This window comes from Hipposideros armiger, unplaced genomic scaffold, assembly GCF_001890085.2.
Source record: "Hipposideros armiger isolate ML-2016 unplaced genomic scaffold, ASM189008v1 scaffold_2, whole genome shotgun sequence".
In the NCBI taxonomy this organism is placed as follows: Eukaryota; Metazoa; Chordata; class Mammalia; order Chiroptera; family Hipposideridae; genus Hipposideros; species Hipposideros armiger.
The window spans coordinates 9,417,403-9,442,876 of NW_017731352.1; the positions used below are offsets into that span (position 1 = coordinate 9,417,403).

Consider the following 25,474-nt stretch of genomic DNA (forward strand, 5'->3'; position numbering starts at 1 on the left):
AACTGGGTGATTTCTGCTATTTTGTCTTCTAAATCACTGATCTGATCCTCTGCTTCATCTCATCTACTGGTGCTTCCTTCGAGTGTGTTCTTCATTTCAGTTATTGTATTCTTTAGTTCTAACTGGTTCTTTTTTATGATTTCTGTATCCTTCTTTATGTCCTCCCTAAGTTCCTTAAACATTCTTATCATCAGTGTTCTAAACTCTGTCCCTGAAAGGTTGGATACCTCTGTTTCATTTAGTTCCATTTCTTGAAGTTTCTTCTCATCTTTTACTTGGGACATGTTTCTTTCTTTCTTCATTCTGGTTGTCACTCTGATTGCTTCGATGTATTAAATCACCTAGAAAGAAAAAAAAAGAGAAATAAAAATAAAAAAGAGAAAAAGAGGGGGAAAAAAAGGAAAAAGAAAAAAAGAAGGAAATAGAAAAAAAGGCGGGGGCTCTCCACCCACTTTAATCTGCAAACCGCTTGCTCAGCAATAGAGAGATTCTGGGCGACTCAGCACCAGCTCTTGGGGGAAAGGGCTCAGTGCGTCATGCGCCGACCTCCCTCTAGACTTGAAGTGAGCTTCCCACAGTTAGTTGCTGTGTGCTTTGGAACTGTGCTCACCACCAAAACTCCTCACAGGTTTTTGAGGGATGTCTGCTGCTGCAAAAAACCCTCTGTGGCCTGCGGAGGTAGGGGCCAGGGTCAGGGTACCCCTGGCAACACAGCTCTAGGTGGGTGGGGCAGGCCCCCAAGGCACCACAGGGTGTGGTCAGTGACCCCCACCAAGTCAGAGCAGCATGCACTCCTGCATCAGCAGCCAGCCCACAGAAACTCACCAGGAAAGCCCCAGCCGAATCATGCAGGCACACAGCTCACGGCCCTACATTCCCAAGAAAACTCTCAGTCTCAGCCTGTCCCAATCAGCTGCTCACAGATCAGACCCAGCAGCCCGACCGCCAATTACCACCCAGGCAACTCTGCACGTGCAGTGCGGAAATCGGGGACCTAAGGCGAGTCACACACTTCCGGGTCTCAATAAGCAGTCTGTTGGAGTCGGAGCACACCTGCCAGATATTTCCCTGGCTATGCAGCACAAGCAGTGTGGAGGGTGGGGATCCAAGACCACGTGTGCATGCACGCACGCACACACACACGCACTCCTGCGCCAATTCCAGCAGACCAATGCAGCCCCAGACCTGAGCCTCTGTGGAGGGCCCAGCCCTGAAAAAATGGCGCCCTCCTATGCACTACTTGTGTGCAAGCTCCACACCAGGGGAACAATGGTCCCAAAAACCTCCAGCTCCCGCACCAAAGGCACTCAGTTCAGTCCTTCCCGCAGGCTCCAGGGCCCCGCTCACAAAGCTACTCCCTCCACGAGGAACTGGGTGAGTGCTCACCAGCGAGTGAGTTGGTTTGCCAGCTGCACTGATTCTCCAGCTGCCCTTAGCCTCACTGAGTTGAGCAAAGAGAGTCCTCACTATTTTCTACTTCCAGCTATCGTAGAACTCCTCTTCCCGGCAAAGTAACTCTGGGCTGGTGAGCACGGTGTGGGGCCGGAGGGTCTCTCCCTCAACCAGAGAAGCCTCCCCACCACTGAGGTTTCCCTCACGGGGTTCGCCCTCTGTCGTCTCCACGCCTCCTACCAGACTCGACATGGCCTCCTCTTTAAGTTCTTCGTTTAAAAGTTCTGGTCATCTAGTGTCCAGGGAACTTCCGAAGTTGAATATCTTATAAATTATTTGTAATTTTGGTGTGATCCAGGGAGGCAGTTGGCACAGCATCTGTCTATTCCACCATCTTACCAGACCATAGATTTTTTTTTTAAAGAATGTTTTTACTCAGTATAGAATTCTTGGCAAGTTTGGTAAGTTTTGTTTCCTTTCATCCCTTTAAAGATGTCGTTCAACTGACTCCTACATTCATAGTTTATGTTGAAAGTACATTATCTTATTGTTGCTCTTTTATAATTAATGCGCCTTTTCTCTGGCCACTTTTAAGATTTTTATCATTGCTTTTACTTTCAGCAGTTTAACATGTGCCAAGGTGTTTTTTTCTTAGTATTCATCCTATTTTGGGTTCACTGAGCTTTTTTTGGGGTTGATATCTTGTTAGTTTGGGGAGATTGCTTGGTTATTATCTCATCAGATATTGCTTCTTCCCCATTCTGTCTCTTCTCTCCGTGTACTGCAGTTAAACATACATTAAAAATTTGACCATGTCCTATATATCTCTTCTGCATTATTCTGTTTTTTCCATTCTTCTTTTCTTTTGTGCTTCAGAATGGATATTTGCTATTGACTTGTCTTAGAGTTTACTGATCCTCTCTTCTCTTGAGTCTAGTGTGTTGTTAAACTCATCTAAAGAGGTCATAATTTCAAAAACTGCGTTTTTCAATTCAGAATACCCATGATTCTTTTTTTATAGTTTCCAATTTGGTGAAATTATCCATCTTTTCATTCACATTTCCTATTTTCTTACTTTTTTCTAAATGTATTTTTGTTAAGTATTTTAAAGTTTGTATTTGCTAACCAACGTTTCTGAATCAGTATGTTTTCTTTTGGTTATTGATCATATTTTTCTGCCTCTTCATGTCTAAGTAATTTTTTCTTGCAATACTAACATTGTTTATAAAAAGAACTGTAGGGATTATAGATGTTAGCTTCCCAGTGAGGGTACCCCCTCTGTTTGGCAGACAGGAACTAGTCATTGCTGTCTAGAGAGAGATTTAGATAGATAATGGCTAGGTTGATGTTTTTTGTTTTTTTTAAAGATTTTTATTGGGGAATTGGGGGATGGGAACAGCGCTGGGGAACCGGGGGAAGGGGAACAGACAAGTCGTTGCCATTCTGCTCTTCAGTCTAGTTGTGGAGGACGTTGCTTCATTGGCCCAAGTCGGCACCATCACTGCGCTCTTCCCGGGCAAGGCACATCAGTCGCTGGCTTCTGGACGGCCGCTCACGCTGACTGCTGGCTACATACGGTAGCCCAAGGCAACCCACTGCCACAGGGGCTGCAGCCTACGCTGTCGCCGGCGACTCTGGGCAGCCCAGCTCCAGGTTGAGCTGTTGTTCAGCATCTTAGCTGTGGAGGTCAGTGTCACTGGCCCTCATATGTGGGATCTGAACTGGGGCCCTCTGGTGCCCCAAGCCAGCCCCCAACCATTGCACCACTCGGCCGGCCCTAGGTTGATGTTTTAATAAAACTTTGTGTACCTTTGCTTTGTCTGTGTTCTTTCAACATGGCATTTCTAGACTTCTGATAGAAAGGAAGGTCTCTGTGTTCTTAGCTCTGAATCTTCCCTCTGGATATTTTGAGCTTAGCCCATTAGACTACCACCCATGCATCTTAAATTCTGGCACATTTCTTGAGGGGAGACCAGTTATGTGTTTGTTACAGATCTCTTCCCTGTAGTAGGACTTTGTCTCTGAAACACTACATGAGTTGGAGGTTTCACTCTGCCATTTTGAAGTTTCAGACCCAGAACCTTAAGCCTCTCTGACCTCTCAGGAACTCAGCAAATATTTCTTGGGAAAAATCAGCCTTGTCTTTGGGGTTCCTTTAATTTCTCAGCTGTTGTGACAACACCATAATACCATGAAAAGCCCTACAAGTTTCTCTTTTTAAAAATAGTGTCCTTTTACTTGGCTCAGATCTTTTCCTAAACCCACACCAAGAATTGACAAAGGCCTCTAAGGAAGAAAAAAAAGCCAGTGATTTTCAGCTCACCTAAGAAGGGCTTTTTCTTCCATGGAATTTTAGATAATCTAAAATTTTCATGCTACTGTAATTCTCTCATAAAAATAATTTTATAATTTATCATGTTTTTTTTTTAGTTACTAAAATGGATGTTGGTCTGCCATGATGTCCTACATTTTTCCCAGAAGCGAAATCTAAATATGCTAATCTTGAGAAGAATAAAAACAAAATATAAAGCCTTGCTAAGAATAACATTGTCAAAAATTGCTGCCCTCATTTCATCAATATCTTTAAAAGAGAACAGAGTAGGCAGTAGTCAAGAGAAATTACTCCAAGGCAGGTGACTCACATGTAGAAATAGAATCTTTCATATTTATATCTGCATATATTCGTATGTACCTATAGTGTATTTTTCTTTTTTATCTCTTGAGCTGCTTGGTGTTCTGGTTCTACTTAAAGATAAAATACTAAGATTTTTTTTCCTTGTAAATTTTAATTACAGTTCAGAGAGTCTCTTGAAGAATGTTACATATGATTGCTTACTCTGATTACTGTTTTACAAATAAGGGAATGGAAACCAAGAAAGGTCAAGTGAGTTTCCCAGGACTCCAAAGCTAGTGAGATAAAAACTAAATCTCCTCCTGACTCCAGTCCAGCATTTCTCTGTGGCATGGCCTGACTCAACCATTGTTAGTTATGGCTTTCTAAAGTATTGATAGTGGTTGTCTTTTTTAGCCAAATGGCAAAATAATATTTTGGAGTTTAAAAAAAAATCTAGATAATGTACTTTGATTGAAGGACTTGTGAATTTTTCAGATCAACAAGATAATAGAAGTTCTGGTTACAGAAGCATGATGAATATTTATATGCCCTTTCTTGTCACATTATCATTATTAGTTAGGCAAATAAACCCATGATCTAGTAGATTTTTTTATATCATTGCTAAAAACTGATGTTATATTATGATCAACTCACTCTTTAACAATCTTGATTTGTAAGAATATGTTATTTTTTAGCTATCTATTGTTTAGTGCTATTAAAAATCATTAAAAAACACAATGTAAGTGATACAAACTTTATTTAACACTTCATAAGGCAGAGAATCCCCATTCAGAGAAGTACAAAATGAGGCAGAAGACAGGAAGCTTTTATAAGATAAGGAATCAAAAACAGGGAAGAGAAAAATAGAATAAATCTGATTGGCAGTGGCCATATAGCCAACCTTGTTTGGCGTGAGAAGGAACATGGAAGTAAGTATAGAGCCCAGAGTAGGCTTGATATTTGGGGATTGGCTGACGGGATACACTGTTTCTGGTCAAGCAGAGCATTTACGTGGTCATGAAAGTTATTTTTGTGGTTGCTGACATGACATCCCAGATGGGAGTAGCTCCATCTTGGGCCTAGATATTTATTTCAACAATGCTAAAATATGAAATGAGCCTTTATCAGATTGATAAAGTGCTCTAATTTACTTTGCTTAAAAGAAAGTTTTAATGTAAATTCATGCCAAATTTTTCCTATAGCCACTGAAGAAAAATATTAAAGTCTTACAGATCATAAAATAACTCACAGAAATCAGCCAGAAATTGTTATATTCAGAAAAATAAAAATATATGTATATATATTCCAGAAGTAGGGTTGTGAGAAGCCTGTTTTCCATGGTGGTTGACACCTTTGGAAGGGAGATGAACTTTATGAGCTAAAACATCTTGGTTAGCTTTTTATATTTAAACTTGTGCCTTCACAAAACAGGGTAAGAATTATTCTCAAGTAAAAAAATTATTCTCTCAAGTGAAATACTATGTTGATTTTTAATTTTTTTGCTTCCCAGTCTTACCTTCTAATCCTGTGCATGTGTACAAGTCAGTCTCTCTTTCTGGTGTGTCTAGGTAATCTCAAATGTTATATAACACATTAAGTAATATTAGTCTTATACTATGTCAGCTACCTAAATTTATATGGTATTGTATTGTATTTCCAAATATTGTCATGTATGGTCAAAGTTCGATCACTATAGAGCAACTATGAAAACACAAAACTGTACATATATGGGTGTATTTCATTTTTAGCCATTCCATCCCATGAATAAAACAGAGTAAAACATGAGTAACACAGAAAAAACAGATATGGATTACATATTAAATACATACGATAGTAAAATTAAAGATTTCCATAGCCCATATAGTAATAACATAGGAGGTTGATATTTAGAAAAGGATATTTAATTATTAAATTTTTTTTTCTAGGCTACAGGCATTATTAGCAGTTTCTCTGACACTGTACATTTTCAAATCTAACAAAATTAAATCAACTTGAAAAAAACGATAATTTAAACAAACTAGTTGATGTCATTTTAAGTACCTTTCCCATTTAACGAATTTATTCTCTTTGCACTGTATGCTGCAGTATGTCAGAAGACAGGCTCAGTTTAATGCGTTTGATTAGCTTAAGGTACTTGTCTGAGCTAGAACATTAGATACGTAATGTCTAGTATAATCTAGGGATAGCTGTGCCTGCCTCTGACTCATTCGCTTCCTGTGGTGCGTAATAGGATTTTATGCAGTACATTATTCCTGTTCTTGCTTGTTAAATTAAGCACTAAACTTAGAATACATATACACTAAAATTAATGGAATCTTTTTTTAAGCACTTTAGTGTAAAAAATGTCAAGTCAAATTCACATACATTGCCTTGGATTTACAAAACCTTACGCAGGCATGTATTATGCTAAAGAAAATGTTGGTTCCTTTATGTTTTTCAGAAGCCAGTGCCCTAGTTTTGTTTTTTAATTATAAGACCTTCTAGGAGGAATGAGTTAAGGAAGTGTATCAGTCATCAACTATAAGTGCTCTCATCGTAATGAATCTGCAGCATGGTCTGCACAGTGTGAAAGAACAGTGTTTTGCCACAAGCGTAATTCATTTTTAAAAAACATATATTTGCTAGTAAGTAAATTCATTGTCTTTTGTTATTTGCTGATTCAGATATATAGCTATGATCTAAAAGTTTTTGCTGTTTTCGCTTTTATTTTTGAAAAGCCTTCCAAGTTATTGCAATATTATCTTAATTGATAATATATGCAGGTGTACCCTTCAAACTACAAGACACTGATTTTTAGAAGCCACTTAATAAAAATTAGGAACATGTATTTAGTGCAAATCGCTATTATATTATTTGAGGCAAAATAAATAGGTTTAATAGGGACTCTAGTTGCCTGGTAGTTGAGATTCCCAGACTCAAGTCATGTGAGGCAATCAATCATTGTATTTGTAATTAAGAATACTCAAATTTGATAGCATCTTAATGCATTTATAGGGTCTGCATATAGAGACAGTAACCTATCATCATTTGCTATGCTTACAGTTTTTTAATCATGTGTAAGAATATGGTCTTAGAAGAAAGTATCATAGACTAAATGTTGATCACTTGCTACATAGTTTTACGTAAGAGTTGGCTATAATTTTATTTATTTATTTTTCAATTGCAGTTGACATTGAATACTATTTTATATTAGTTGCAGGTATACAACATAGTGGTTAGGCATTTATATAATTTACAAAGTGAATTATATAAATTAGTCTAGTACCCACTTGGCATCATGCATAGTTATTACGATATTATTGACTATATTCCCTATGCTTTACTTTACATTCCCATGACTATTTTGTAGCTACCAATTTGTACTTAATTCCTTTACCTTTTTCATTCATTGGCTATAAATTTTTAAAAACTTCATTTAGAAATAGCAGTAACAACATCAATTATACTCATGTAGCCTTGACAATATACTGGGATGCCTTCTGTGGTTTTTTCTTTCTCCTTTATTTAATGAATATACCTTCATTTTAATAATAAATTTGTTTTTCTTTGTTATATTTAGTGTTAATTGCACATACATAAGAATTTTCACATTTCTTTTGGCATAGATAGTAAATTATAATGATTTTCAATGAACAAATTGACTACTTTTATTATTTTATGCTGGTTTACTCTTTCATTATTTAATAAAGACCATATTTGTTAATTCTTTTTTTTCTCCTAAATTTTGAGACTTAGATATTTAATAACATAGGACTCATGTTTTTGCTTTAGTTTTTAACATAAGCATTGAATTTCAAAAATGCAAGGTAAATTATTTTGGAATGAAAACAAAAATATAGTATGACCACTTATTCACTGAGTAAATATTGAATATTTAACATGCTAGTCACCATTTTAGAAGCTGATGTAAAACAGTAGTACTTCAGGTTCATTTAATATTTTGAGTGTCAAGTTTTGGTATTAAGTTACCAAATCTTTGGAAGTAAAAATAGAAATTATTATTCTGTTCTTCTTACTGTTGCTTACTTAATCTTTATTGGCTCTTTATAATGGAGAGATAGTCAGTGTTTAAATCAGCAGACTTAAGTTCTGGTTATGGTTAAGCTAATTCTGTGACATTATTTTGAATGCCATTTGATTTTTATGAGCTTTATAGTTCCTTATGAAAACACGGAAAACAAAGGTTGGATCATTTGTGCTCTGGGGCCTCCACTCAGTAGAGAAATCCAGAGCAGAGTGTAATCAAGTCATCCTCATAAAGTCAGATCAGTTATATTCCTGGCTGCTCTTCCTTAGCCTTCTATCCCGTCTCCGTTTCCTTCTCCCTGCGTGTAATTACTGCAGAGCTGCGGGGCTCAGTTCTCTGACCTCTTCTCTTCTCTATTTTTTTCTTATTCCCTAGTTGAGCTAATTCAATTTAGTAACTCCAGACTCGTATGCACAAATGTCCCCACTTGGTTGTAAAATAGGTAGTTCAAAATTAATCACATCTTGAACAGAACTCTTGATTTTTTTATCGGGAAAACAACTCTTTCCCAAGTGTTCTCTGCCTCTGTCAAGACTTCACTTTACACATCGTCTTTAGGCACCAAACCGCGAAGCACCCTCGATTCTTCCCTCTCTTTTCCTTACATCATTCATTCAGTTCTTGCCATTTCCACCTTTAAAATAGGTGAGGAACCCAACCACTTCTTCTTTCCTCTACCTCTATTATCTTAGTTATAGCCACCATCATTTCTTTCCTGGAGTACTGCAGTAGCTTCTTGACTGATATCCCTTTGCTTTCCCTCTTGCCCTTCTGTAGTTTATTTTCCACACAGCAACCAGAGTAATCTCTAAAAACAAGTCATATAATGTTGTTTTCTATAGCTTCTCTCAAAACTCTTTACCATATCTTACAAGTTCTTCTCTGACTTGATTTCCTACTATTTCCCTTCTCACTCATTGCCCTTGGGCTATACATATCTTTCTGTGTGTTTCCAAATACCCTAGCTTGTTTTCTACCTCAGCCTTAGCAAATTTAAAAACATTTTTTTTATTTCCTCAAGTGTTCTTCCTTCAGATACATATTGTTATTCATATATGTATATCATTAAAATCAGAAATATTTTGGGAAATGTATATTTTAAAGTATAACAGCTCACAAAAGCCTGGTGTGGTTATGGGTGTATAACTCTATGTTTAGAACCCAAAGATTACTATTAATAATTAACAACAATGCAAAAACGACCCAAAACCCAGAAAGGATTTTGAGGCCTGCTGAGTTACAGAAAATGCCATTTGTGAGTTGTGCCAAAGGTTGATGTAAATCTTTTATGAATCAACTCTGAGTAAGTATTTCCATTCATTATTAGGAAAAAGGCCTGGGTGGAATTTGGCATTGTCCTTGAAAGTTGTTTCAAATGTTCAGATGCCCCTAAAGAACCATATAGAATTGCCACTTAGCCTTAACCCAGAATTATATGAAAAAGACATTTGCCTTGTTATGAAGTAACTGATTTTTGAAAATGGAATATGCATAGGCAAATGTTAGAAAATAGTCTATAAATGTGTAAAATATGATTGGGGAAATATTTAACCATGATAATTGTATGTATTATTGAAGGCGAAAATTCAGCTATTTAGTATTAATTGGCAATTACCTTTACTGGCACAGTTTCCAGACATTGTAAGCTATCTTGAAGTAAAATTGATTTCTATTTCTATAAAAATTGCTGACACTTGTAAAATGTGTAACAGCCCACAAATATTTATATACATGACTTCACTTAACCCTTGGAACAGCCCTGGGTGAAGTAGGGTCTTACTGATGAGGAAACGGAGACTTGGTTCATAGGACTTGCGCTGAGTCACATAAGCAGTAAACAATACAGTTTGGATTCAGACTTAACTCTTCTGACCCCAAAACCATAGCCCCTTCGACAACATAATGCTAGTCATCTGAAGTTTAAAAAGCCGGATGAGAACAGGTCCAAGACACAGTTGCATCTGTCTCGTTCGCATTTGTGAAGGACTCTGTGTTCCTTTTTGACCTGAGTGATTGCTTGCCTTAGAGCTAAGTGTCTTATGATGCTGAGCAGTCAGTATCTCAGGAACCTGACTGCAGTGGAGTCTGCTTAATATGACTGTCAGACTTTCATTGTTTCCTGGGGAAGTAATATGACTTCTTAATGGCATGAAATTCTACCTTATTTTAGTTTTAGGTTTGTGTAAAAAGATTCAGTGAGTACTTGATTATTAGCCTTATAGGTGTGAATGCAAAGCAATTTCAGCACATTGACATTCTTTTTAACCTAATGAGAATAGGCAAAAAAATTTAAGTATTAACATTAACTCAAGAAAACTCATTATCAGTCTAGAAATTAGGAGAAACTGTTTTCTGTATTCCAACTAATGAAAATTTTAAACTTTGGTTTGTATTGCAAATGATTCTTGCCAGTTCTTTTCAACAGTAGTTTTCTTAAGAAATAGTGGGTAGCAAAAACAAGTATCTTTTTTCCAATTAAATAGAAAAATGTAAAATATTTCATCATTTGGAAACTCATATAAAAGCTTAATTTAAAGAAGTTTTTTTAAGGAAAAGGGTGATTACAAAATAGTAGATAAATCTACGAAAAATACAGTTGAATGCCACCTTGTGAAAGATACTTTTATAAGTGATAGAAAAGGTATTGACAAGTGTAAGAAAAACCCTATGCTCTCCAGCAGCTCATGTGGCAGATGATGAAGATCATACACACACACACACACACACACACACACACACACACACACACCTGTGTTGAAAATTTAGGTGACAGTACAAGAAATTATGGGGTAAGTACCAAATGGTAGATATAGACAATAGGTTCTGGAAATATTTCCCAGGGATTATCAGAGTTGCCTTCCTGAGGGAGCATAATATTCTTGGCATAAAGGCTATGGGCAAGTGTATATCAATGGGAAGGAACCAAGCGCCACTCCCTGAGAGCAGAAATGACGGATTGGTCAGAAGATCAAGGTTGGGACTATGGTGGATTGGAGGAGAGGATAATTTAAGACATTAACATTCAGAATACTTCATTTTTTTCACATTTAAATTGCTGTGTAAACAAAACATGTCTACAATTTGGTTTTATTTTGAGTGCATGTGTTTGCATGGAATATATTATCTTTTCTGTTTCAGCTCATTTTCTTATTAAAAGCCCATTTATTATTCTGTGAGTTATATTTATCACCTACAGCACACAATAAAATATATTTGAAAATTCCCCAAACAGGACACTTTTGAACCTGTCACATAGATTATTTTTTTCTTTATTTTCAACAAAATAGCAAAACTTATTGATATTAATGAAAACTTTTATTTCAAATTGGAAGTTGGATCTTTAAGTTAAATGTGGAAAAGCATCAATTCAACTAGTTTCTTCAGGTCTACATTGCAGCCTTATACCTGTCTTTTTATGAAAATGGCATAGCTTGAGAGAAATAAATTTCCTCCCTTTCAGGCAGAGGAAAATGTTCACATGGAGTGAAAACCTTTTCCTTTTCTCAGTACAACTTTCCTAATATATCTTTCTATTCCTCCTTTACAGAATATACAAATGTAAAACTTTTTCCCCATTCGTTTATTCCAAAATGGCTTGCCTTTCCCTCAGTAGTATGTGAGCTTAGAGTGTGTCGATAGGGTATGTGGGCGAAGTTGTGGATGGATATGTTTCAAGATGATAAGAGAATAGGGAGACACCGTCTGCAGCTTCAAGGTTCAACCAGTACGTCCACAGTCGCCAGCCTATTTTCTGATACCTTGTCTTCACTTAAACTTACTCTCCCTTTCAATCTTTTGAGCCTGACAGTTAACCTGATGTCAGCAGTCTTTTAACTGCTACTGTGTATATAAACTGTACTTTTCTCTGTTAGGTGCCATGGCTCCATTTCTGTACTTGTTTTTAAAGCCTGACATTTAGTTACTAGAGAGTTTCTAAAGCAGCTTTTGAAAGAGATTCCAGTATCAAACAATTAAGACCATATTTAACTTTTCAATAATCCTGCTCTGTTAAGGGCAAAGCAGGAAAAGATAGGACTGCTTGGTACCTGAAGCAAACATACATTAACAAGAAGGTAAGAAAGCCTTTAAATCTCAAATTACTTTAGATGTATAATAATTATGAGGGCATCTGTGTAGAATGTTAACACTTGAAGAATCTCAGGGAAGGTAGATGGCATTTCAATGTACTATCGTACCACTTTTCAGTGGGTTTAAATTGTTCTCAAAATGAAAAGTTAACAGTGTACTTTATCACAATAAAAAAGGGATTTTTAAAAAGTTACCAAAAACAATCTCAAGTGACCAGCAGTCTTTTTCTAAATTACTGATGAAGGATATCTTTGGTATTAATGTCTCTCATTTTTCTGTTCCACCTCCCCTGATGTCCAGCATGGATTGTACTTAATAAAGACTAAATTAAACAAGCCACTGACTTGTGCCAGCAAGTTCTTTAAGGAAATACTATCCCATAAATCATCGCTGCAGCTTTGTTCATTTGCACCTCTCTTCATCACATTTAAGTGGTCCAGTTTATTTCTCTCAACTTCGAAGTTTTTTTTTTCCATTAAAATGCCAAATTTGGGTTAATTACCCCAAACACATAATCTTTTGTAGAATCTTTTTTTCTACTTTTCAAAACTGTTGAGTTATGACCCTAATTAACTGTGTGCTTGCACTCTTGTACTGTGTTTAATGCTCATATTGTAGAAAAAGTTACAAATAAACAAGAGATATTGGCAATAAGAATTGTCATTGATACCTGACACAGGACCTGGCACGTAAGAAGTTCCCTGTGACTGTTTCTTGAACAACTGATGAATGAATCAATGGCTAACATTAACTACTTACTACCTTCCATGCCCTTAGACTAAGGACTTATTGTGTTACTCATGCTTCCACACAACAGCTTTACGTGAATGGCGCACCTCGTATCTGTCTATTGTCAGTACCCCTGTTCTCCTTTGTCATCCCCTAAGGAGGGGTACCATCAAGTGGGCCACGATCAACCAGTTATTGCTTTGGATTTTTGCTGCCTAGGCAGCTTTGCATTATCTGGAGAATGTCTTGTATATATGGTGTACCCAAATGTTTGTTTAATAAAATAATAGAAGGGATCATAAGTACATAAAATCAAAAGTAGATATTCAAACAGTAGTTTCTGTTTGGCTTTGTAATTTGTTATATAAACTTCTCAATGCAAACTGACTTTCCTGCTGTTCCATAAGATTGGTGTTATTTGAAGAGGCAGGACTTAAATGCTTTTATCTTTGGATCAAGAAGAGGCTTAAAAGTGTCCTTTTAAACATTACACACACACACACAAACATTTGATATTTTGTGTTATACATTAGATATACTATTTTACATTGTAATTTTATATATGTAATATATGACACATTTTAGAAATAAAATATTTCAGTTTAGGATATGATATATTTTATTTGTCTCATACTGTTTTTCTCTAGAGTGTAAGTCATGAGGGAAGAACTTTGTCTGGTTCACCACTCTATCTTTACATCTAGAAATATGCCTGGCATGGAGTAGACAATCAGTAAATGTTGAAATTAAAAAGCAAATGCTTTGTACAGCATGGTTACTAAAGGTAACAAAAAAAAGCAAATGCTCCCTAATAAGAGGCTAATTTTATGTGTAGGTTAGTGAATTTTCTAGTTTAATTAAAAAGACTTATTAATTTTTAGGATTGGAAAACTAGATCTTATTCTTGCTTTCTTTTCTTTCTTTCTTTTTTTTTTTTTTTTAGGAAGAATCCTCAGCACAAGATAGAATATAAACATAGTACACTTCCAGGTAAGTAATTTTACTTCAGAAAACTCAAAATAAAACCTTCAAATGAATCTCCTGTTAAACCTTGATACAGTTTGCAGTAATTGTGAATTTTTTTCAAAAAAGCTTCTTCTGTGAATTTGTTGAACTCTGATGTTAATGGTTTTTCTTAGATTAGAAAATGTAAAATTTTATATAGCAAATGTTATCTACAATCATTGTCTAACAATATATATTTGTCCTTGTACCTGTTACAATTCTTTTCTGTGTAGGTACATGAAAACAAAATTTCAAGTTGGTATAAGTGGTAAAGACAACTTATTGATTTCTAGAACTAAAAAGTCCCCAAATACAGCAGGATTTAGACAAGGTTTATATTTTGGCCCATTAATATCATCAATAATGTCACCAGTGATCCAATTTCCTTCCATCATTCTATCTTTAGAGGGGCCATTATTACCCTAAGACTGGCTTCTCTCCCCACCAAGGGGCTGTATGCATCTTTATTCAGCTGGGATGATAAGCAACATGTTTACGTATAAGGAGAGAGAGAGAGCATGAACAACTTTGACTCTCACTATTCCTAGGGAAAATCATGAAATTCACTTTTTTTCCTGGCTTAGATCACATTCTTTCTCTTGAACCAATCACTATGGCCACTGATTAGTTTGTACCACCCCTGGAACCAGGGTAGAGTCACCTTCAGAACCACAGGGATCCCCAGTAGACACTGAAGTTTTGGGGGAAGGAGGAGGGGAAATAGACACCAGAGAAACAGCTGTCAAATATCCATCAGTTCTGTTTACATTTATCTGTTTTATCTTCTGTTTCCCTTGCTTACAAACTCTAATATTTTCCCGCTTTAAGAAATTCTGGCTTCTTTGTATCATTTATATAATGCAGAGGCCAAGTCAACACACAGTATTCTGCCCACAGAGTAAGAGAATAAAATGCATACTATCCAGGCTGTGCCACATACATTTGCATGTATATAAACACAACCAGCTTGTAACCAAGTGATAAAACTAATTAGTTTCACCATTGGGAGTTCTATTTTATAGTTCTGATTGAAACACACTTCAGTGCTTTAGTACTCTAGGCACTAATGTACTCATTTTATCTGAGCTAATGTGGTATGGAGGTTATGTTACATGTTATAGTTTCTTTACTGGGGCTGCAGTTAATGATGTAGCATTAGATACAGTGCTTAAATTAACTTCCTTTCCAGCAATAATGTAATCATATTGATTAAAACTATATTTTATTGACAAAGTTTACCATTGTTCCATGAAAGCATTTGACACATCTGTATATTTTTACAGAAAAGGGAACCATTTTCCTAAACACTATCAATATGCATCATATAGTATAGTTAAAAATATCTGAATTTTCATTGAATTATCATTGAAGAATCTTCTGATTGAAGAACATATTTTTAGAACAATTAGCTTTTTTACGAAAACTTTTTATTTCATTGGAAAGACAGTTTTTTAAAAAGTATAGATATTTTTAAGTAACAGTTTATCTTTTTAATGTACTTTCAAAGGTTGTTATATGGCAATATAATCAGAACATCTCTTCCTAATCTAAGACCCATAAATTATGGTATATAGAGTATTTAAAATATTAAATGTTGAGATCTCATTATAGTTTTTAATTTTGCAATATCTGGCACAGAATTCTAACATATTTGTATTTCTTATTTACCAAAGCTTTAGTTTAACATTACCCAAGCTCTTGATCTCATTTATGTAATAGTTTATTTATTCACACACATACTCATTATTTATTTATTATATGTCTAACATGTGAGCAAAGTTGCAGAGAGACATGAGAACCAGCTCTGGCTCTATAAGTTGGTGATGAGATGCTGTAAAACCCTGGAGGAAAGAGAAGGAGCACTTCCTGCTGGGGGTTATCAGGGTAGACTCTATATGGGAATTTTAAGTTAAATTGGTCTTTAAGGTGGGAGGACCTCAGTCACCTTTGTTTGTTTCTTAGCTTGTGGTGGTGGGATATAGGACATCCCAGACTAAGTGAATAATAGATCAGTCAAGGACACCAAGGTAGAAAATGGTGAGTTGGGTTTGGAGTCTGCAAGTGGATGGGTTTAACTGACATGGAGTCTCTGTAGTGACTGTGGATGGTACTAAAAGGATGTACTGAGTCCAGATTATAGGAGCTCTCAAAAGCTAGGCCAAAGGTGTGGGTGCATTGGCCAGTAATGGTGAGCTAGTATTTTACCAAAATGATGCTGGCGATGATGAGCAGTCTGAATTAGACTGGGGGGAACCTTCTGGAGATTAATTATGTAGTTGAATAAAGAGCCAGAGCTAGGCCACCATGAGAGTGGAAAGGTAGGATTCGATGCAAGTGAATTTCGAAGCAAGAATCAATGATTTTATTAACTGATTGGTTGTGGTGTGGAGGTTGGGATGAGGTCCAGGAAATAAGGATGACTCAGGATTGTAGTACAAATTATCAGGAGACTGGGGATGGCATTTACACGTAATAGAGTTCAGAGGAAGGACTATGTAGGTTGTTTGTTTTTTTTTAAATTTAAATGTTGAATTTGTGGTGGAGTATCATAACTATTTACATGAGACAGTACAATTTAATATAATACCATATGCCATATACCACATACTATAGTATTTTATAGCATAAAGTAACTACACTAAACTCTTACTCTTTAATTTCTAATTTGTAACACTCCTATAACCTGTCAGTCTATAAGATTCTTCCACATATGTAACAATTTACGTAGTATGTTGTGCTCTTATAGATTTGATTGCTGTAATCTGTTAAACTTTTTGTATATCTAATTGGTTTAAAATTTCACCAATTTTCTACACTTTTTCTGAATGCTGTGGTTTTAGCACAAGATATGGAACACAAGAATAATTAGTGCCAGGAAAATTTTATTTTATACTTTCTTAGTTGTACCTTACCTGTTGACAACATTTAAAAGAAATTATCACCAGTATTTTATCCTGATTGTTGGAGTCATTCTTTCTAGCTTTTATTATAATGTGGTATGCATATTCTAAGGGATCAGTACCATTCATGACTGGAAAATTTAGAATGTTATACTGATAGCTATTTTAATATTTCTCTAGTATGCACACATGTGCTTATATATTGGGTTGTTGGAAAAGTCATGACGTATTTTTTCTCTGTTTTTCATTGCAAAAATGCATCATGACTTTTCTTACAGCCATGTATATACATACACATTTTTTTTTCTACAGAAGTAGAAACCAAAAGATCTAGAAAGAAAGCTATTAAGGAAGGTTAGTGGAACATAAATGAAATTCTATAAACTGCTGCTTAGTGTGGGGAAAACAGAGATTTTAGAACATGAAACAGGCTAGTCAATGGTATTTTTGAAAAGAAATAAACTTCATGTATAATACAGTAGATATGAATTACACAAACTGCTTTTCCAAAGGTAAAATATGAATATCCAACTAGTAGCTTGATACATTAGAAGGATGAGTATTTAGTAGTAAAATAAAGCATTTAAAAACTGTTTATTCTTGCAGTAAATTTTCATCTTTAGAGATATTGGGCTAAATTTCTTTCTTACATAATGAAAATTAACACCCGAATTAGTCCTAAGATTTACTAGAAAAGAAAGGAAAATAAAACCAGAGGGATTATTGATGTTAAGCTATAAGTCTGCTATTAGGCCTCTGCTATCTTAGATCCTAACATCAGAAAACTCTTTGGAAAACCCAGCAATTTAGAAAGATCTTTTCTCCATGTAAAAATCAGCATTTCTTTCAACATGCATGTGACACTTAAGTAGTTCTGCAGACTTGGTTCTTGGGATATGAATTCGCAGTGAAATTTTACATTGTAAAGGAAATGTTAGATACAAATTTCAGAATTGTCATTCTGATATTTCAGATTCCTTTGCATAAATAAAAATGTCAGAAATTACCACATCCTAACACCAAATAGTTAATAACATGTTGTTTTAAACATGTTAAATACTTTGCTCTTTTTTCTAAAGGTTGTTATTTTTCATTATCGTGGTTGTCCAGTGCTATCCATCAATTTAAAAAAATCACTCACAGCTTATTTCTCCCGTGCTGCTTTCAAGCAGTCAAGCTGTCAACCTGTTCCCACATTTCATATTACTTCACTGATTTGCAGAGAAAATGAAAATTCCTACTTTGGCCTTAAAATTAGAACTTTGGTGTCAGAAAGGATCTGTGAGGTCATTTAATCATTTCATGATCCTTTGATTCATAGTTAAAAAGAAAAATTCCATTAAGTTAAGTGACTTGTTCACTGTCGTGAGCTTGTTATTTATGACACAGATCTTTGGACTTCTCTCCCTGAGTCTATCCTCTTCTCTTAAACCATGCAGTTTTTGAAGACTTTTTGTTGGGTGAGAGGGATGGACAACCACAAAAAAGCAGCAATAACTAGCAGCAAGAAACATACAAGCATTCCAGGTGAAGAGAGAGAAAAAAAATTATTTCTTCCAAGCTCATCTTGATTTGGAAAAAACAAGCTCACTTTTGATTTCGTGGACACACAAATATAATTTGAAATTATATTTCAAATAAGCTAGTGGTAATATAAGAAAATATTATATATAAGCTCTTGGTTTTTTTTTTAATGGCATTACGTTGTTTAATTTTGTGGAAATCTATTGGAAGTCACAACTACAAAAAATAAAACTACAAAAAAATTATTTTTTACTTTTGATTAAAAAATTAAGCAGCTACTTCTATGTCTCCTTTTATTATAACCATGCTTCATTAAGCTTTCCACGAACCATGGCATTCTCTGTACAATACTGGGGTCTTGGTTGGGACCTTCTGTGATGCGACTCCCTATGACTGAGTTGCCTGGCACTCTAACCAACAGGCTTCCTTGTATGAGGCACTTTCTCTGAGATTTTTGTGTCGCAAACAGTGTTATAGCAAGGTTTATGTGAACTTCACTGGTTTCATCACTTGGAATCCAGATATTCAGATGCTGTGCTATATGCTTCAGCTCTCCCAGTTAGAGAATACCTACATGGGGTTGTTTTCTTACTTCCAGTGTTCTTAGTATCCCCGTTGCATAAAAACATATTGATTGTTATGGTAAAGACGGGCATTTTATTCCTAGGTTAGGTGCTAGTCGTATTTATTTCAGAACCCTCCTTCCAGAGATTGCCCCATGATTCAGGAAATCATGTAATAATTTCATTTAGATCAACAAGTACACTGATTCAGAGCATTTTCCAAGTAAGTAAAGTTTCATTATCACTATGGCCCAGTTACACTGAAAGGCAGAAACTGTCATTTGTCGAAAAATACCTTCAGCAATTAAAAAAAAGTAAACTCCCATCTAGATGGCATTTGTATTGTGGAATACTTAAAGTCACTAAATTGAATTTGCTACAAGAGTGTCCATTAATTAATTGATTCCACAAAGGTAATCATACATCAGCATTTAAAACCCTGTTAAGAAATGTCAATATTGTACCACAAAGGACGTAGAGCTGAATTCTAGAGCTGACTTTGACCTTGTCATGACTTTGGCTCTTCAAGTGTTTTTACTTAAAGCACAGTTAAATTACCTGTTCATGTGAAATAAACTGGATGGAATTGGACTATTAAGCTATATCAAGTTCTATTATGGATGGTTTTGTTAGATCCTGAACCTCCTATTAAAAGGACATGAATGTGTACATGTAAACATCAAATGTAAATGGTGATTTGATAGATATAAACAATTTTTTGAGGGGGAAAGAAATGGTATTCTGATTAATATGGCCTTTTTGCTTCAACAAATGAGTCTGCCCAATAAATTGCTATAAAGATTTCCAGGGTTCATTGAGACTTAAAGCCCTTTCAATTTAACAATATTTCAATAAAAGTTTTTAATGTAATTCATTATATTGTCTGACTAGTGATTAAAAGTGTAGGTTATAATAAGAAGGGTTTCTGTATAACTAAAGCTGCTCATCAGCTGATTTGCAAATGGTTCATTTGTTCATGTATTCATATATATTCAACTATATATATATAAAGTGCCTTCTACATGTTTGGTGCTGTTTCAGGAGCTGAGGAGACAACAGACACAAAGCTCTACTCTTGTAGAATTTTACAAAGGTGGACAGTGCACATGTAAATAGTTATGTCATGTAGTGATGAAGGCTAAGAAGAAAAATGGAGCTGTGTAAGAGAACAGATGGCAAGGGTGTGTGTTTGTGTGTGTGTGTGTGTGTGTGTGTGTGTGTTGGTGTGTCATTCCAGAAACACTAGTAAAAGAAGAATTTTTGTATGATAGTATTAATTAGAAATCTATAAGTTCTAATGGCTGTTGCCATAGTAATCCTACTGCTATTGAAACATGAACTGTAGACTAAATAGATTTATAAACTAAACTTTCCAGAGTATGTAAATTTGTATCTTCTCATTTGATCACAACCCTAGTGTGTCAATCAGATTGTACTAGATTTGCTGTGATAACAAACCATCCCCAAAATCCGGTGCCTTACAACAGAAACGAGGTGTATTTCTCCATATTACAGCTATGTGTAGGCTGTGGTCTTGTCCCATGTGTATTCTCATCTTGGAATTCAGGCTGAAGGATCAGCCCACATCTAGGACACACTGTTCTCACAGCAGAGGGGAAATAACAATAGCAGAACCACAGAAAGGCTCCGAAAGCTTCTCCCCGGAAGGGGCACACACCACTTCCACACACTTTTTTTGGCCAAGACTGGTGTCAGTCGGGGTAGGGAAATATAATCATATCACAAGGAGGGGCAGTGAATAACTGGGACAAAAATACGTTCTACCATCCCAGAAGGTAGGGGAGCCTGAATATGATTATGATATTATGAAGGAACCATTATTATGAATCTCATGTTGACATTTTAATCTCAGGAGCATCATGGTAGGAAATGTTAGAATAATAAATAACAAATGGTCATTTTAGTCTCCTTTCTAGAAATTTATAGTGGTTAGCTATGTATTAAGTGAAATTAATTCTTCTTGATGGAGAAAGACATTTTACAATTAGACATCTAATCCCAGGTTGGGTGGCAATTGATGTATTGTGTACCAAACTTCTGTTTTTTAGAGAGAAGCACTTTAGATGAAGACAATGATAATGTCGCGGAACCCGGTAAGTATGACATGAACGACAGCTTTGTAGATGATGAGGAGGAAGAATATGAGCCAACAGATGAAGATTCTGACTGGGAACCAGGAAAGGAGGACCAAGAGAAGGAAGATATGGACGAGCTTTTGAAAGAAGCAAAAAAGTTTATGAAAAGAAAAAAGTAACTATTTTCTGCAATAATATATGGCTCACATGTGCTCTTTCTTTATGGAAAAAAATTGTGTATTGGTTATAAAAAGTAAAAAGCCATAGGTTGCACACAACTTTGGTCTTTTTTTTTCTTTTTTCCAAAGAGTCTGTATTTATAGAATACTATATGCCTCTTTTCATTGCTATTGAAGTAGTTCTTCAACAGAACCGGGATTTAAAAAATGACAGCCATCATATAATAGCTGTTATTTTTCTAGTACCCTAGATGCAAACTTGACAATTTCATTTACTGCTTTTGTTCTTTGAAGCTTTGGGAATTTAGTACCAAATGGATACTGAAGATAGATTCAATAAGACTGTAGAAGAGAAATGCTCAATATGCAGGGAATGTTATTTTGTGCTCTACATCTGTAATTTACTCTATGTCTGCGTTCAAAGGTGGAAAACCTCAGAGAATTTGACAGTTTCTTTTTCAAACATAAGTCCTGCCTGATTATATTATCTCTCAATCTGCTGTCTTTACATTAAGAATATAGAAACGATTTTTAACCATAATTTTCTCAAATGACCTTAGTTCTTTTGTCCTCACGTGAAAGTGACAAGTTGTCTGCCAGTGTTCAAGATTCTTTTTATTTCAAAAGAAACCCCTTATTCTTCCATTTATGAAGTATATCTTTGTAGCTCTGTTCTTGAACTACTTTAGACTTTGTTATACTGTTGATTTTAGGTGATTTAGAATTTTTAAAATATAATTTAGAATCTTTAATAATAGTTGGATGTATATACACAGTGCAGTAGGTATAGTATTGAAATAATAAATCACTAAACCAAAAGTGTCCCTGTTAACATTAATATTTTCTATTATAAGAGAACCAAAAAAAATTATATCTTAAAAGAGCAACACAGATTTATAATTGCTTCCTTAGTGTTTTTCAATACCTTTCCATGTAATTGCATATTCACATTTACTTAAACTGAGGCAGGATAAGATAAATACTTCTCTAGACTATTATTACCTATTATTCTTACTTTGCCTCTATTGTTATTTGGGAACTCATTTTCCTCTTCTCATGTTCCTTTAGTCTTGGGGGCTTAATAAACCTGTGCAAAAAAATCTTGGAACTTATTGTCATCTTTGCACTGACTTAATCCATAAAGTATTCCTTGTTGACTTATACATATTCATATATCCCAATGGAACTGGAAACATGTGCCCACATAAAAAAACTTGTACACAATGTCCATAGAAGCATGATTCATAACAGTCAAAACATAGAAACACCTAAATGTCCATCAGCTGATAGATGGATTAAAAAAAAGTATATCTCTACAATGGAATATTTTTTGGCCATAAACAAGTACTGAAGGATTGAAACATGCTACAATGTGGGTAAACCTTGAAAACATTATGCTAAGTAAAAGAAGCCAGACACAAAAAGCTACATATTATATGAACTCTTTTCTATGACATATCTAAACTAGGCAAATTCAGAGACAAAGTAGATTACTGGGGTAGCTCTGCAAAAAGCCAGGACACTCTGAGGCCTGCTGCCACCTACCGGTTCCCTTAAGGTTCAGCTGCTGATAGAGCCTTGTGCAAATTGGGTGAGGCTGGGTTGGGGAGTCACTAGAGTGGGAAGAATTGTGGTTAGCAGGTTAATGTAAATTCTGGATTGGTGCCAGTGCTGAGCCTGGAGCTACTCAGCAAAAGTCTCAAAGCACACTGAGGCTAGTTGCTGCCAATGGAGGCCTTCCAAACTGATAGTTTTCCAAGAAAGAGTGCAATGCAGGTGGGGCTGGCTGCTTAAGGAGAAAGTGCCTCCCGCACTGGGGTAGTTTGGTGGGGCGTGGTCCCAATGAGTCAGCAGGGTGGATCCCTGAAGCCCACCAGACCAATCAGATTCAGATTTGGCTGTAAGTGTAGGGGGCTCAACACCAGAAAGATGGTGCCTGCCTGCCGGCTGCACTGGAGAAGGGCCTCACACAGGGAAAATGCTGACTGTCTTCCAGGCCTCCTTCCGCAGCCACACAACTCAGTTTGCCACCCCCCACACACACACACACACCATATGTCTCCGACACCCCCTGAGTTACTGTCCCTCTGCTGGAACCCAAGGTGAGTGCCTGGGAGAGAGTCTGTGCATGGACCATTTAAGAGGATGTCTGGGTTCCTTCCATCTGGGACAGTCGGAATCCCCACTGTTTCACACAGCTAAATGATGTGGGGCTCCTCTTCCCAGCACCAGTACTCTGGGCTAAGGACCCTTGCTTCTCTGGGGGGAACCTCTGTGGCCAAGATATCCCTCCTGATTCTCAACTGCCACATGGAGGTTTGGGGTCTGTTCCACGTCTCTGCCCCTCCTGCCAGTATCGATGTGGCTTCTTTATATTATTAGTCATAGGACCGCTGTTCAGCTAGACTTCAGGTGGTTCTACAGGTTTACTGTTTTATAATGTAGTTGTAATTTTAATGTGTTCAGAGAACGACTCCAGCAGTGTTCGTTTATTCTGCCATCTTGGATCTCTACTCCCCTCTTGCTGCATTTTGAAATACAGTATCTTGTGGAAAAGCCTTTGTGTGATTGAGTTTCAAGCTGAACTGGTAGATGTTTTTCATGGAACACAATTTTACTTGAAAGAACGACTGACAGACATAGTGTAGTTATTCAAACTTGAGTATCAGACATTTTCTCAAAAGTGAACTAAGTGAGCCTATGTTTTTTGAGGAACACAACCAGCAGTATTTGTTGTAATTGTAAAATTTGAGCTTTGAAACAAAAACTAGAATTTTGAAAAATCTATTATATATCAGTCACTATGAGCTCAATAGTTTCCTGAAACTTTAAAAACTGTTCTGATGATATTGCTGGTGATGTAATGAAATGTGTCAACATTTAGAAGATCTGCAAAACTCAGCAAGCCAACAATTTCCAAATGACCGGCATATATTACAAACCTAGGCATGTATAAAATCTCCATTCAAAGCCTAAGATAAGTCAATGGAACTTAATGTAACAGAGTCTGTAAAGTTTATTAACATGGTTTCAGATTACACATTGCAATTAACCTTTCAGAAGCTGCCATGTGTCTAATTTTTGTGACATGTCAAAAATAATATCCATAATTATCTGAAAAGCCTATTCAAATACTCCTTTTTCTAACTACATATCTGTGTAAGTCCTAATTTTCTCCATATACTTCAAGCAAAACAGCATATAAGAGCAGACATAAGAATCCCGCTGTCTCCTAGACATTAGAGATTAACAAAAATGTAAAACAATGCCACACATCTCACTAAATTGAAAAAAAATAAATTTTCATAAAATATATTATTTGTGTTAATGTATAATGGGTTTATTGTTATTTTTAAATGAATTAAATAAATACTTTCAAGTTTTCAATAATAATTTCCAAACCAGTAAATATATAGATATGACCCTCATAAACAAAAGGTCTTTAGGGTCCTCAATATTTTTTAAGAGTAAAAGGAGTCCTAAGGCTCAAAATTTTGAGAAACTCTCAATTAGATCAGTGTACCACTCAGGCCAGTTATGGTGGGATAACCCCAGAATCTCAGTGCCTTAACACAAGGGAATTTTTCTTATGCCATAATTTCCTATGTTAGGCGACTCTCTAGAGCACTGTCTTTCACATGGCAACTCAGCCTTCCAGGTTCTCATCGTCTCCATCATCCTGTAGCTGTACCATCTGGAACATGAGATCTTAATCATGACTGCAAGGGGAATAGATCAAGTAGAGGGTTATGTCCTGTTAATTAAATGCTTCTGGCTGGGAGTGACACTCATCACTCCTGCTCACAGCCCATTGGCTAGAAGTAGTCACATATCCTTGCCTACTAAAAGGGGAAGTACAGTTTCAGGTGCCCAGAAAAGATGAGAACCAGATAGAGTGGACACTAGTAATGTCTACCACAATTATAAAGGAATGAGTGATGTATAGAGAAAAGAAAGTTGAGGACAAGATCTTGGGTGTCACCATTTAAGGGGTAGGAAGATAACATTCATCTTAGGAATTAGAAGGAGGTGAGGGATGTCAGGAACTTTTATGTCGCAGAAGCTAAGAGTGAGTGCTAAAGAGGAGGTGGCCAACATAGTTGTTACAGAATGGTTTCAAGCCTAAGTACTGATAGTAGATTTGGCTTCCTGCTTCATGGAAATAATTGAAGCTGTTAGATGAAAACTTCCACAAACTCTCGCATGCACCTACCCACCTACCATCTATTCTCTCTCTTTTCCCCTGGTATTATAGATATATTGTCTATGTTCTTATTTAAAGCTTTATCTAATCACCTCTTACATGCTCAAAGATAGAACAGTGGTAATTTCTCCCTCGCTCCCCCATATCATCAG

At 36.0% G+C, this 25,474-nt stretch overlaps 1 protein-coding gene across 1 annotated transcript in view; it reads left to right on the top strand.

Annotated features, from left to right (window-relative positions):
* The window catches only part of APLF (aprataxin and PNKP like factor), an 80,182-nt gene extending 57,977 nt beyond the window's left edge, over positions 1 to 22,205 (top strand). Inside the window, exons 9-10 of the mRNA XM_019635737.1 lie at positions 13,795 to 13,841; positions 20,913 to 22,205. Of these exons, the coding sequence (XP_019491282.1) occupies positions 13,795 to 13,841; positions 20,913 to 21,118 (253 nt within the window). The 3' untranslated portion in view covers positions 21,119 to 22,205. The remainder of the gene's footprint in view (positions 1 to 13,794; positions 13,842 to 20,912) is intronic.
* The last annotated feature ends 3,269 nt before the right edge of the window (positions 22,206 to 25,474 follow it).